We start from the raw sequence: 15272 nt of genomic DNA on the forward strand, positions 1-15272 counted from the left end.
CTGGAGCTCTTTTGCGATTCTGGGACTCCATCATGGTCACCTGTGCTGATGAGCTCTGCATGGTCACCTGCAGCTTGCCACGCTGGCCAAACAGGAAATGAGATTCAAAAGTTCGCAGTTCTTTTCCTGTCTACCTGGCCAGTGCATCTGAGTTGAGAGTGCTGTCCAGAGCGGTCATAATGGAGCACTCTGGGATAGCTCCCGGAGGCCAATACCATCGAATTGTGTCCACAGTACCCCAAATTCGAGCCGGCAACGTCGATTTAAGCGCTAATCCACTTGTCAGGGGTGGAGTAAGGAAATCGATTTTAAGAGCCCTTTAAGTCGAAATAAAGGGCTTCATTGTGTGGACGGGTGCAGGTTTACATCGATTTAACGCTGCTAAATTCGACCTAAAGTCCTAGTGTAGACCAGGGCTAAGAAAGACATTGAAGTCCCAATTCACTGTTGCTCTGCACCTGGTATAGTCATTTGCAGCACTATAAAGTGGATGTAAAAATATTATTTATTTGTATCACTGTAGTGCCCAGAAGCTGTAGTCAGGACCACATTGTGCTAGGCAATGTGCAAACACAGAAAATGCTCACCATTCTGATTCAGTAGCATTTTACACTCATGTTGCACTTATTCTGAATTGGGGTAAGTGATGACACATGATGCAGGACAATGGTGAATAAGGCCTCAGAGCTCTTCTTTTTCTAACTTAGCCTTTTTCATGTTTTTTTTTTTGGCTCAGATATGGATTCCTGAGTTTATATATATATTTTTAATGTAGACATTTCATAACTCTCTCTCTGTGTATAGTTACACTGGTGGGAACAATAACAGAAATATGAATTTAAAAAATACCCTTAAAAAGTTTGAAACTGACTTCTTTGTAATAAGAAGCAGACTTTCTATCAACTAAACTGCAAAATCTATGGTTATAATATGTATTAGCATTTAGAGGTATTGTTTTGACCACCGGAGGGCTCCTGTATTTTCCATTTATTAAATAAAAGCATTAAACAACAGCTGGCACCATCTAGGACTGAATAATTTGTAACTAACAATCTATTTGATGAATATCATCTTTCCTTCTGTCTATACTGTCTGCAGACAGATTGTGAAACTACCAGATGTATTAATTATTCAAAATTATTCACAAATGTCTTCATCAAATGTTTCCTGATTTGTAAAGCACTCAAATTTTGACATTACAATTAAATATACACCTCACAATTTGCACTGTAACTAACAAACCTTAAGTAGTGAGCATAAACTTTGAATTTTATATTCACTTGTACCAGTTGCAGTTTTCAATGACCTAATCCAAAGCCCATTTAAGTCAATGGAAAGGCTCCCATTGACTATATAAGGTTTTGGGTTAGGACAAGTTTGCACACTATTCATTAGTTGCACAATTACATCAGGAGGGAATAGAAACAAATCCCGATAGCTTACATCAATAGCGAATGCAGCTAGAATTTTCAAATTTTACATTCAAATTCACAATTCAGATTTTCCTTTTAGTGAATCTTTGAGCTAAAATTTTGCTTTTTATGTGTTTTTGAGCTAGGAAAGCTTGAGTGCTCAATTGTTTGTAGAAGCAAACACAGCCAAATAGTCTTTCACTTTCAAATTCAAACACACAGCTCTCAGCTCATTGATCCTCACTGGGTAAACAAGTGACAATCAAAGTAAATTGCAGGCTATTTATTGGACCAACTTCTGTACTCAGAGTACCTTTCTCAGACCTGGGGAAGAGCTCTGTGTGGTGTCTCTCTCACTAACAGAAGTAGGTCCAATAAAAGATATTACCTCACCTGCCTTGTTGCTCTAATATCCTGGGACCGAAATGCTATGACAACACTGCATAGGCTAATTACAGTCTGTTTAATAATGGGCCAGATCCCCTGATGGGGCAAATCAGTGGACCTTTGCTGAAATCAATGGAGCTGTACCAATTCACCCTGAGGATGTGGCCCTATATAGCTAGTTATAATCTTTAACTCTCTAACTTGTGGGACCACCAAAGCCCTTCAGATCCCAGAGGGCCTGTGCCTCCACATCGGCTCTATGGCTTTGACAACTCTGGCCTTTGTAATAAGCTTCAATAAGTCTGTGTTAACAGGACTCCTCTGGCTGCAGCTGCCCCTGAAACCCCATCAAAGGTATATCCCTGCCACAGGCAGTGCTCTACATGAAGGACCCAGACTGGTTACCTTTCCTGGCCACAAGGGGGATGTTGTCAAACCTCCTGGCCTACCCTGGATTACCTACTCCTCCCCTGCCTGGCCCTCTTCCTACACATGGGTCCTCAGACCAGCAAAGCAGCCTTCACAGGATCTGGAGGAAGGTGACATGGAGATGACTTCCCAGATTTCTTGCAGGATAGCGACAGAGAGAGAGAGATCCTTCCTATGCAGAGATTTGGGGACCCCATTCATTTCCCCACATAGGTAAGTGTCACTTCTTATATGAGACTTTTTCTCCCTCCCCACCACTTGCAAGTCCTAATCATTGTGAGGATATTCCAGGCAGACAATACAAACCTGGCATAATTTCCATTAGAAAGCCAAATTAAACATGTCATGTTGACAAAAATCTCCTAATGCAAATTAAAAAAAACGACTTTATGCAATCCTGATGAAAGATTAATGTTTCATATGCACTTTAAAATGAGGAGGTTGCTGGGAGCCCGAGAAACTAAAAACCCAGAACTCTCTGGTCTGCCATAAAAGACTTACTAAAGTAAATATTTATTTTCTAAAATGATAGGCTAAGCTCATGAAGTAATTGCTTTCTAGTTTTTTTTACAGCAATGACCAAATGTCCTCTTTCACAACTCCAGCATCCACACAAACAAATTCTTATTTTTACAGATTTTAACTTTATTTTTAAAAAAAATTCTGAAGGAACTTTAGTGTGAGGCCTTCATTCCCTTAGGCTTTTAGTTTTTTGGTAAACATTTTTTAAGTGCCACCAAGTGCAATTTCTGCATGATTGCATTTTCACATAAGACCCATTGCATTTATGTGTACATTTACCTCTTGAGTTACTGCTGGATAGACAGACGCTGGTTTTGATTTGCAGTACACTGCTATTGTGCTCACTTTACTGCTCCCTAGTGTGCTACATTATCTATTTTTTTCGGGGGGGGTGGGGGATGTACTGTTGCCTATCACCGTGGTATCTGAGCATATTCAACATAAAATTGATTGACATTAGCAAAATCCTTAATCGGCTTCATGGAGTCTGTGGGTTGTCTTCTCCTTTTTGAGTTACAGAAAGCTCTCCTTTGGGTATTTTTGTTTGTTTTTGTCTGGGTTTCTTTTCACTAGGGGAGGGGAAGAAAGGTTGAATGTCATTCTCGCGGAAAACCTTTATCTAATAGGAACATTCAGCAGTAACTTGCTAAAGGTGCTCAGAATCTGGATCTGCCTATTCCCCTCTGGAAGTGTGTCCCACAGTTACAGCCCCTCATCTGAGAATGATTTTTGTGCCCAGTTCTCCCATACTTCATGCTGGGCTTTGTGATCTGCATTGTTCCAAAGGACACAATTGTATGGAAGGTGCATAGATAGAGATGTGGACACAAAAACGTAGCAGAAAAATCCCTAAAGTAAAACTCCAGAGTCAAATTTCTTTACTAAAGCTTTATAGAGAAAGCTAGAGTTAAGGTTACATTACAATACAGACTTCCATTTTTATGTGGTCGCTACCAGAGGTGGATTAATGTATTGCAATGCATAATTTATCCAATGAATGTAGCCACTTTTTCTGTTGATGGAAAATCATCAAGCAGCTTGCAAGTCCCTTGAATTTATTTGATATTCAATGACATATTTTTGCAAATTGAATTTTTCTCTGCAAGTATTTGATATTCAATATTGGTTATTTGAGAGGTGTAAATTAGTTGTGATTGGTCAGATGAGCCACATGGGTATTAGGTGAGACTTGCATTGGAGTGGCTGAGGAGCATCCAGAGGAAGAAGCGTTCCCATTCCCTGTATGTTTCAAATATGCTGCAGCCATTGTACCATGACAAGGTATGCATGCCAGCCAAGGCCAAAGTGGTGATGAAGTCCTTCATGAGTGATCTCTACAGGCAGAGGAAGCACAACTGCATTCACACCACTAACTCCTCTAAAATGCAACCTATCTTATCGTGGGTGATGCCGGAGGAAGTGGCCAAGCATTCAGCCACACAAATGATGGGTCTCCCCCTAGAGAAACATCTCTACCTTTCCCCCTAGGGCACATATCAGGCGGGAAAAAGAGAGAGAACAAGAAAGGAGCCATGTGACTCCCATGATGCACCATGCTGCTCAGTCAGAGGAGAGATTGTGTTGCATTATGGGAGATGTAGTTCACCCAGGTAGCCCAGTCCATAGGTGAGAATGGGGGAATCAAGCATCTGAACTATAGCTCCTATACCCACAGGAAAATACAGTTTAATGTTGATCTGACTTGAAATGAAATATTTCAGGTCAGTTTAACAAAATCTTGTTTCATTTTTCCTGACAGAAAATGGAAACTTTCTGACAAAATGAAAATCTTCCTGCAGAAAATTTGAATTCAGCAGAAACTGAATTTTTCACTGAAAATGATTCAGATGGAAAATTTCCAATCAGCTCTATTCTTCAGTCTTTTTACATTTCCTTAAAAATTATACCCAGTCCAAAATGGCAAAAATCCATCAAGGCTACCACTGCTGCCTGGGAATTTAGGATCAGTAAAGGTTCCAGGAAGAACACAATATTTTAAACATCTCAGCCAAAGAGTAGGCATATCCTCTCCACAGAGGAACAGTCTCAGTCCCCTCCAGTTCAGTAGGATGTATTCCCCTTCCTATCAATGTGACCTGGGTCTAGTTTGGATTGAGCTGCAGCCACTCGGTTTCTTCCAGATTGCTCTGTCTCCTAGATACTGAGAGCACAAGCTCTTTTGAGAGGGCTTTAGAGGGGCATTTTGCAGGTGGCTGGGTAACATTTAGCCAGAACCCTAAGACCATTCTGCTGTAGCGCTCTGGGAGATAGTGTGAAAACTGATGTGACTTCTTTCAACAACACAGCCACAGTTCTTATCTTTTAATGTAGGAATTTTGACCCTGGAAGATTTGTTGTTTAGCGCTATTGGTCAGATTTCATTATGAAAACCTGAAACACAACTTAATGGGCTCCGATTACAGAGTGAAAATAATTCTATACCACAAAGTGTACCAATGGAGGAAGGGCAGCCTTGTGGTTAAGGCACATGATAGGGACTCATGAGAGCTGGGTTCAGTTCTCAGACTCTGGCATAGACTTTCTGGATCCCCTTAAGGGAATCACATAAGCTCTCCATTCCCAGCTAATCATACTACTTCCTTTCTCCCACTTTTTGTCTGTCTTGGCCATTTAGAATGTAACCTCTCTGTGGCAGGGACTGTCTCTCACTATGTTTGTACAAGTGAATAGTTCAAGAAGACCCTGCTCCCAGTTGGAGCTTCTAGGCACTACTATAATATAAATAATAATTATTAAGGTGCTGAGTAAATAAAAACAAATGAGTGTTATGGCACACCCATACTTTTTGTGATTTTTTTTTCAGTTTGATCATAAAAATTTGACAAAACAAAATCCAGACTTTCCTTAGTGTGAACTGCTGGATAGTAAGACTAATTTTCAGAGAAATACTATGTTTTATCGTATCTACTACACTGCACAAATAGCCTCCTCCTTTGTACCTTGCACACTGTAAGCTTCCATTTGACTTCACAAGGAATACAGGATTGGGATCAAAATACCCAATCCTAAGGATGGGAAAAGGACCCGTCACCTAAGGACCTCCCAGCTGTGTCACTATGATGCATACAAATACAGCTCAGATATTCACAGTGACAGCAGGAAGAAGACTCGGTCATGCTCCAAAATAACAGGCATCTACAACTCAAGCTTAAGGAGAATCACTGTTGGCAGAACTGAACCTATGACGCAGAGTGGACAGTTTTGATTCCATCCAGTAGAAGGCAATGGTCTAACCAGCCCTTCACACGGTTAAACATATTTCTCTCCTGGAAAACAGTCTCTTATTTCACTCCTACCTTTAGCTGTGCTAATAAAGATTTACCCCGTGAATTAAATGCAATTAAGTCGACTTTTAACCCCCTGAAAATGAATCCCTTAATGTTTTTAATCTTTAATGTAGCTAATTTACAGAGGTCCCTTTAAGAGTGCTTGTTAGGTGTGTACATCATGAATGAATAAAACACAAAAGAGAGGCATGAAAGCTGTTTGTTATGGGCTCTGCTGACATAGCATACTGTTTCAATCTAATATAAGAAAAATAAGGTGCAATTTGAGCAATGTGACACCAGCTGTTAACTTTATAGGCTACACTTTTAAAAAAAAAACAAACCAAACATGCATAATGTATTTTCAAAAAGCTTCTTAGTCAGGTGCAAAGAAAGACACAGGTGATCAGCAAGTCCTTCTGAAGGAACATCTGTTGTAAAAAAGACGAGAGAGAGATGGGGAAGGTGCCATTTTCTATCACTATAGTAAACACCTAATGCACCGTAAACAGAACAGGTCATGCGGTAAAACATGAAGAAGCTCTTTTTAATCATCTGAATAGAAATTTAATATCTTTGCATTTGCTAAGCAAGGCGACTTGCCCAAGCAACCAGATACACAAAGCTCTATATATTTGTTCTGCTTTTGTTGCTACTGAGTGAAGCTTCTAAGTCACAAGCATTAAGGCTGGTTTTTATTAAGTAGTTTTGCCATTGAGTAGACAATAGGAAAATTAGGGTATCTGAACATGTAATAGTGGAGTGTAAGGAAACCTGATAGATCAAAGGAAAATAGCCACATATACAATATAACAAACACCTACAAGCTCCTTTTTATTATTATTATTTTGGTTTTTTGCTGTTGAGTTTCTGGGTCCAGTTCTAGGCCTGATTCACCAGTTCATTACCCCTGTTGTATATCAATGTAATGCAGCAGAATTACAGCATCATAAAAATGGAGTCATGCAGTGGTGAATCAGGACCTCTGGCTAGTGCTGAATGACATGAGGAAAAAACATTGGCAACCAGCCTACATTAATGTCTCCACCCATTGCTCTCACAAGTAGCGCTACACCAGGGCTGGGGTAACAGCAGGAGAACCTGAACAAATCATCATCCACACGAGGCCCATCGACTCATGATGACGTTTAAGCAGTATATCAGTGCAGTCATTTTGCAACACGTGAATGGAAAATCAGCCTGCCTCCAGGCATATGCAAAAATGTGGCCCTGATGTTCAAAAGGGAGACCTTGCAATAGAGCAACATTAATATTCCAGTTAGTATGTTTTAGCTTTGGCCGTGTTTCCTGATGCATTACCTCCATGAAGGATGATCTCTGCCAAAAGCATGAGTCTCCTGAGCACAATAGGAAAGCAAAATTTTCAGTTGGGGGGGGGAATGAGGGGGAGAGGTGAGCACACAGTTGCAGTCCAAAACATATTAGTAATAGAAGTGGGCTGCATTCAAAATGCCAGCAAAGCCACCACAGTGACATTAGAGCAGAAGTTTACCAGATTTCCTGGCACTGCAGGGTTATTCCTTGAAGTATTGCTTTTGAGGGTGGTCTTCCAGGAATTATGCCAAATATATAGGGCACCCACTGCTATTCACACTAGATGTGTTAATACCGAATATACTAGCCAGACCGGCAAGCCTTAACAGAGCATGTTACATTTTTCTGAAGCTGTTCAGTCCATGCTAAGTTAGCCAAGTTATCCTACATAGCAAAGTGACTATCAGGGTATGTCTACACTACGGAATAAGGTCGAATTTATAGAAGTCGTTTTTTTAGAAATCGGTTTTATATATTCGAGTGTGTGTGTCCCCACAGAAAATGCTCTAAGTGCATTAACTCGGCGGAGTGCTTCCACAGTACCGAGGCAAGCGTCGACTTCCGGAGCGTTGCACTGTGGATAGCTATCCCACAGTTCCCGCAGTCTCCGCTGCCCATTGGAATTCTGGGTTGAGATCCCAATGCCTGATGGGGCTAAAACATTGTCGCGGGTGGTTCTGGGTACATATCGTCAGGCTCCCTCCCTCCGTGAAAGCAAGGGCAGACAATCGTTTTGCACCTTTTTTCCTGAGTTACCTGTGCAGATGCCATACCACGGCAAGCATGGAGCCCACTCAGGTAACCATCACCCTATGTCTCCTGGGTGCTGGCAGATGCAGTACTGCATTGCAACACAGTAGCAGCAACCCATTGCCTTCTGGCAGCAGACGGTGCAATACGACTGGTAGCCATCATCATCATGTCCGAGGTGCTCCTGGCCAAGTCGGCCAGGAGCGCCTGGGCAGACATGGGTGCAGGGACTACATTAGAAGTGACTTGACCAGGTCATTCTCTTTAGTCCTGCAGTCAGTCCTATTGAACCGTCTTATGGTGAGCAGGCAGGCGATACGGATTGCTAGCAGTCCTATTGCATCATCTTCTGGGGGCAGCCATGAGATGTGGATGGCATGCAGTCCTTCTGCACCATCTGCTGCCAGCCAAAGATGTAAAAGATAGATGGAGTGGATCAAAACAAGAAATAGACCAGATTTGTTTTGTACTCATTTGCTTCCCCCCCACCCCGTCTAGGGGACTCATTCCTCTAGGTCACACTGCAGTCACTCACAGAGAAGGTGCAGCGAGGTAAATCTAGCCATGTATCAATCAGAGGCCAGGCTAACCTCCTTGTTCCAGTAAGAACAATAACTTAGGTGCACCATTTCTTATTGGAACCCTCTGTGAAGTCTTGCCTGAAATACTCCTTGATGTAAAGCCACCCCCTTTGTTGATTTTAGCTTCCTGAAGCCAACCCTGTAAGCCATGTCGTCAGTCGCCCCTCCCTCTGTCAGAGCAACAGCAGACAATCGTTCCGCGCCTTTTTTCTCTGTGGATGCCATACCAAGGCAAGCATGGAGGCCGCTCAGCTCACTTTGGCAATTAGGAGCACATTAAACACCACGCGCATTTTCCAGCAGTATATGCAGCACCAGAACCTGGCAGAGCGATACCGGGCGAGGAGGCGACGTCAGTGCGGTCACGTGAGTGATCAGGACATGGACACAGATTTCTCTGAAAGCATGGGCCCTGCCAATGCATGCATCATGGTGCTAATGGGGCAGGTTCATGCTGTGGAACGCCGATTCTGGGCTCGGGAAACAAGCACAGACTGGTGGGACCGCATAGTGTTGCAGGTCTGGGACGATTCCCAGTGGCTGCGAAACTTTCGCATGCGTAAGGGCACTTTCATGGAACTTTGTGACTTGCTTTCCCCTGCCCTGAAGCGCATGAATACCAAGATGAGAGCAGCCCTCACAGTTGAGAAGTGAGTGGCGATAGCCCTGTGGAAGCTTGCAACGCCAGACAGCTACCGGTCAGTTGGGAATCAATTTGGAGTGGGCAAGTCTGCTGTTGGGGCTGCTGTGATGCAAGTAGCCCACGCAATCAAAGATCTGCTGATATCAAGGGGGTAGTGACCCTGGGAAATGTGCAGGACATAGTGGATGGCTTTGCTGCAATGGGATTCCCTAACTGTGGTGGGGCCATAGACGGAACCCATATCCCTATCTTGGCAACAGAGCAGTACATAAGCCAACGAGTACATAAACCGCAAGGGGTACATTTCAATAGTGCTGCAAGCCCAGGTGGATCACAAGGGATGTTTCACCAACATCAGCGTGGGATGGCCGGGAAAGGTACATGACGCTCGCATCTGCAGGAACTCTGGTCTGTTTCAAAAGCTGCAGGAAGGGACTTTATTCCCAGACCAGAAAATAACTGTTGGGGACGTTGAAATGCCTATATGTATCCTTGGGGACCCAGCCTACCCCTTAATGCCATGGCTCATGAAGCCGTACACAGGCAGCCTGGACAGTAGTCAGGAGCTGTTCAACTACAGGCTGAGCAAGTGCAGAATGGTGGTAGAATGTGCATTTGGACGTTTAAAGGCGCGCTGGTGCAGTTTACTGACTCGCTTAGACCTCAGCGAAACCAATATTCCCACTGTTATTACTGCTTGCTGTGTGCTCCACAATATCTGTGAGAGTAAGGGGGAGACGTTTATGGCGGGGTGGGAGGTTGAAGCAAATCGCCTGGCTGCTGGTTACGCGCAGCCAGACACCAGGGTGGTTAGAAGAGCACAGGAGGGCGCGGTACGCATCAGAGAAGCTTTGAAAACAAGTTTCATGACTGGCCAGGCTACGGTGTGAAAGTTCTGTTTGTTTCTCCTTGATGAAACCCCCCACCCCTTGGTTCACTCTACTTCCCTGTAAGCTAACCACCCGCCCCTCCTCCCTTCAATCACCGCTTGCAGAGGCAGTAAAGTCATTGTTGCTTCACATTCATGCATTCTTTATTCATTCATCACACAAATAGGGGGATGACTACCAAGGTAGCCCAGGAGGGGTGGTGGAGGAGGGAAGGAAAATGCCACACAGCACTTTAAGCACAGCACTTTAAAAGTTTACAAAAGCGGCATGTTTTGGGCTCTGACCCGGAGCAGCCGTTCGCCCCTCTGGTTTTCTGGTAGGCTTGCCTCAGCTCCTTCAGTTTCACGCGGCACTGCTTCGGGTCCCTGTTATGGCCTCTGTCCTTCATGCCCTGGGAGATTTTGACAAAGTTTTTGGCATTTCGAAAACTGGAATGGAGTTCTGATAGCACGGATTCCTCTCCCCATACAGCGATCAGATCTCGTACCTCCCGTTCAGTCTATGCTGGAGCTCTTTTGCGATTCTGGGACTCCATCATGGTCACCTCTGCTGATGAGCTCTGCATGGTCACCTGCAGCATGCCATGCTGGCCAAACAGGAAATGAGATTCAAAAGTTCGCAGTTCTTTTCCTGTCTACCTGGCCAGTGCATCTGAGTTGAGAGTGCTGTCCAGAGCGGTCACAATGGAGCACTCTGGGATTGCTCCCGGAGGCCAGTACCGTCAAATTGTGTCCACAGTACCCCAAATTCGAGCAGGCAAGGCTGATTTAAGCGCTAATCCACTTGTCAGGGATGGAGTACGGAAATCGATTTTAAGACCCCTTTAAGTCAAACTAAAGGGCTTCATTGTGTGGACGGGTGCAGGTTTACATCGATTTAACGCTGCTAAATTCGACCTAAAGTCGTAGTGTAGACCAGGGCTCAGTTTTGCAGAAAGCTGAGATATCCTGCCTTTCCAAAGGCAGAAAATAAAATGTGACCATAGGTGAAAACTGGGAAGAATATAAATGAGGATAAATGCCAACTCAGAATATTGGCCTAAAGAATACTTTCTGAAGCAAAAGAAGCAAGGAGAAGTTAATATATATTCAAAGAGAAGGGCTCTATATTTTCTAAATTTTGTCCCTACTCCTTTGAGCCAAGAGCTACATACAAGCACCATTTCACACACACCAGACTTGACCAAATTAACTTTATGTCTTTTGTTCATGTGTTTGTTTAGATTTTGTGAAAGGTGCCAGACAGAGCCCCAGAAACTGACATTCTCTGTTTAATAACAGAACAGCTACCCCGCAGGGAGCTGCAGGGCAAGCTTCCCCCACACTGCCTGATCAAAACACCTCAACACTTATCTGGAGGGGCCCTCTTTATCGTGAGAGTATAGGTCGGCCCTTGGCCACTGTGATGAGACTGCCAGTGGGGCTGCCAGTTAGTGCCAGTTGTGGTGATGGTAACTGTGGTGTGGACACTTATCCCTGGGCACTAGACTGAAACCATCAAACAGCCTCAGGTGTATAAGCAACAACTTTAGGCCACTGGTAGCCTTGGCCACAATCCAAACAACAATCGAGAAGCTAGGCTTTGTTTAAAAAAACTATGTATTTTTCCTTACATGGTTGTTTTTATAGTTAGCAGATCAGACTATCATTATATGGCTGCATTGTTCTTACTCTTAAGATATGAAATGTTTTGGATCAGATACAGGAACCTAGCTAGAGACTTTATCCACCTAAGGAACTTTTACTGAGTCTTTAATGTATTTCTCCTCACAACATACCAGTGAGCTAAGGAAGCACTATTTTACAGGTGGAAAATGAGGCACAGTAGAGCTAAATGACTTGCCCAAAGCACCTATGCTTGAGGTAGAACTAGAATCCAGCTCTCTCATACTCCAGGCTAGGGCCCTAACAATCAGACCATCCATTTCTCTTGAAGCATAGCTTTTGCTGCTCCATATTAGCATTGTATTCCGCTCCAATCATGGCTAACAGTCTGCATTTGTTTTTAGCTATTTTTGGTAGCCCCATATAACTTCTCATTCGATGTTTGTGAATAAGAATTCCATATGATCTGTTCATGAATAGCTCCCACCATTTTCTTCATATACAGACTCATGGTTTGATTAGTTTTTCTTTTCTTTTTTTCTTTATTTGTGTGTTGGCTATATAATACATGTCCCAATAAACATAATGCATATATGAATGTGTCATACTGGATCAACCTCAAATGAATATTTGATTTTGTTTTAATTTGCTTCCACATTGTTTGCTTGGATCCCCAGGGCCTATGAGTGAGATGCAGTTGCATAATGGTTTGAGATGAGAATTTGATATTGATATTCCTACATTTATGCAGAAGGTGCAGGTGTTTTAAAGTATTTATGAAATTGCTTGATTGACTCTCATATAGAAGCCTATTGATGATAAATTTAAGCTTTGCAGCTAGGGTGTAAAATTATTATATTAACATTACTACCGGTCATGGATGTCATAAATCTTAAGAGAAAGGATGCATATGTCACATACAATGCATGAAAAAGTTGTTCTTTTACCATGGATAACTTACCATGGTGTAGATACTCTGCTGATCAGCTATTCCATTATTTGAATAAGTATCTGATGTTTTGTTTTCTTTCAAGAAGGCAGGTGCCAGATGAAGCAGGAAACCTGCCAAGAAAGATGATAAATTGCAATTTGGTGCTGAGGACCAATGCTTAACATTAATGCAATGCTGCTAGCAATTAAAGGGGCTAGTATAGTAATAAGAAACTGGGAAGAAAATAATTTCTGATCCCAAGTGTAAGAGGTTCATTTCTTTAATTGTCATCATCTTTAGTACATATAAAATATTTGTTGGGATTGTCTGATTGCAGACAAAATGAAACAAATAAAAAACCTATAATGCACAAGCCATTCATATGTTACAATATGATCAATTGCTATTCCAATGGAGAGGAATCTTACAGACTGAAGCAAACAAAATTACAACAAAATTAAACAGGAAAATAATGGGAAAAAATTAAAGGCCATACACACATTGGGGAGCAATTATCCACTTGAATAATCCAACTGCCTTTTTATGTGCTTCACAATCTAGACTAAAGCAAGAGAGGTCTCAGAAAGAACAGCCAGAGTTTCCCTATGTACTGTATTCACCTTTGCAATATTAAACTTGGGTTTGTTTAAACTAACTTCAAAAAGGATCCCATGCAATTTCAGTATTTTATTTGGTTCAACAAAGAGTGGCAAATCCAACATGTTGTTCAAAACTTTTAAGTTCAGTATTGCAAGAACCAAAAGCTATGGAGGTGGAGCTGCCAGGCTTTTTGTTTGATCAGCTATAACCACCCATGTCCTAAAAGATTCTGGATCCAGGTGGCTTTCTGAAAGAAACATGATTCCGTCGATTTTATAAATTGTGTTAAAATTCATTAAACAAATTAAAATAAAAATCAAGAAAACATATAATCAAACCTAAGCCATTGTTAATACTAAGCTAAACTAAAATAATACTATACAACCATCAACTCAATATCAAACCAAGGTCAAATTAAAAAAATCAGCAAGTTAGTCTCAGTGCTGGAATGGAATTAAATCATCAAATTAATTCTAAAAATAATCAATCCTTACAAATTCTAAAGGGGATTCCAAGTGGGCAGTTGTCCATTTGGTTATAAATCCCAGATGAAGAATATTACAAAAATCCATCATATTTGTAACTTGGAGCTGGTTAAATGTCTTAATACTGAAACCAAATTATTATCTAATGTCTGAACCACAACCTCAGAGCTAATTATAAAGCTTCCTACTTAGAATTCTATTCTTAGGTGTTGACTAATAGCCCCTCCACCCCCCACCCTACATCCAACAAAGAAATAATACAGACTTTAACACAATACTCTCAATAAGCAGAAGTTTAACAAGTCTTATCTACCAGATGTTACAGGTAACGATTGCAGGACTATTAAACGACCCAGGACTATTAAACACAGACCACACTTTAATAAGTATCTTTATGAGATGATATTTAGGGATTTCTAAACCTGGGAGCTTTCCTATGTGAACTCTATGGGTTTTTATAGACACACATGCATACACTTTCAGACCTTAAAATTAAAAGACTATAAAAAAGCTGGGATGTCTCCCAGCTAATAAAAACAAAAGACGAACATAGGAAAAAGGAAAACTAAGACACCAAACTGGGGGTTCTCAAACTCTTCAGCTCTCGCAATCTTCTGGACACTTGTAGAGTAGGACCTGGAATTGTGGTCAAGGAGTCAGACAGTGACATTCTGCTGACACAGTGCTTCTTGCTAGCAGCTCTCCTTTGGGTGCAGGGAGACGGGTCAAAGGCTGCTGTTTATGTCTTCGCAAAAAGAAAAGGAGTACTTGTGGCACCTTAGAGACTAACCAATTTATTTGAGCATGAGCTTTCATGAGCTACAGAGAGCTCAAATAAATTGGTTAGTCTCTAAGGTGCCACAAGTACTCCTTTTCTTTTTGCGAATACAGACTAACACGGCTGTTACTCTGAAACCTGTTTATGTCTTGATTTCCTCTCCCCAACGTGGCTGGAATTCTGGAATGTTGGGTGGGTTGTTGCCAGACAGGAAAGACTTCTTGGCTTAAAATCTTTATTTCTGTGTTGGATGTGGGGTGGGGGAGGGGCTATTAGCCAGCACCCAAAAACAGAACTCTAAGTAGGAAACTTTGTAACATAACTCTCAGGTTGTGGTTCAGACATGTATGGTTTGCTATCTTTGCTTACTTCTTCTTGCAGCACTTTCCTCCAAGGCCATCAGACAAATCAGTGAACTTCTGTTTGAAACAGCAATTTTAAAAAATATTCTGTGTTTACATACCACAGATATAGTAAGTCTGTGACATTTATTTTGTGGAAAGGAGGGAATTGCTAGGGTTCTTTTTCAACAACTAGTCACTCAACATTCATCCATCAGCAAAATTAAAAATAATTTGACTTATGATCAATGTCATCACTCTTCTCACAAACAAGAAAATTTACAGCAATCTTTCTAT

General features: G+C 41.9%; 1 protein-coding gene across 1 annotated transcript in view; it reads right to left on the minus strand.

Moving 5' to 3' along the window:
* The window catches only part of LOC311514346 (uncharacterized protein), a 240923-nt gene that overhangs the window by 99632 nt on the left and 126019 nt on the right, over positions 1–15272 (minus strand). The window contains exon 8 of the mRNA XM_084616902.1: positions 12802–12902. Within this exon, the coding sequence (XP_084473028.1) occupies positions 12802–12902 (101 nt within the window). The remainder of the gene's footprint in view (positions 1–12801; positions 12903–15272) is intronic.

This window comes from Lepidochelys olivacea (genome assembly GCF_965140295.1).
Source record: "Lepidochelys olivacea isolate rLepOli2 genome assembly, chromosome: 1".
NCBI classification, from domain to species: domain Eukaryota; kingdom Metazoa; phylum Chordata; order Testudines; family Cheloniidae; genus Lepidochelys; species Lepidochelys olivacea.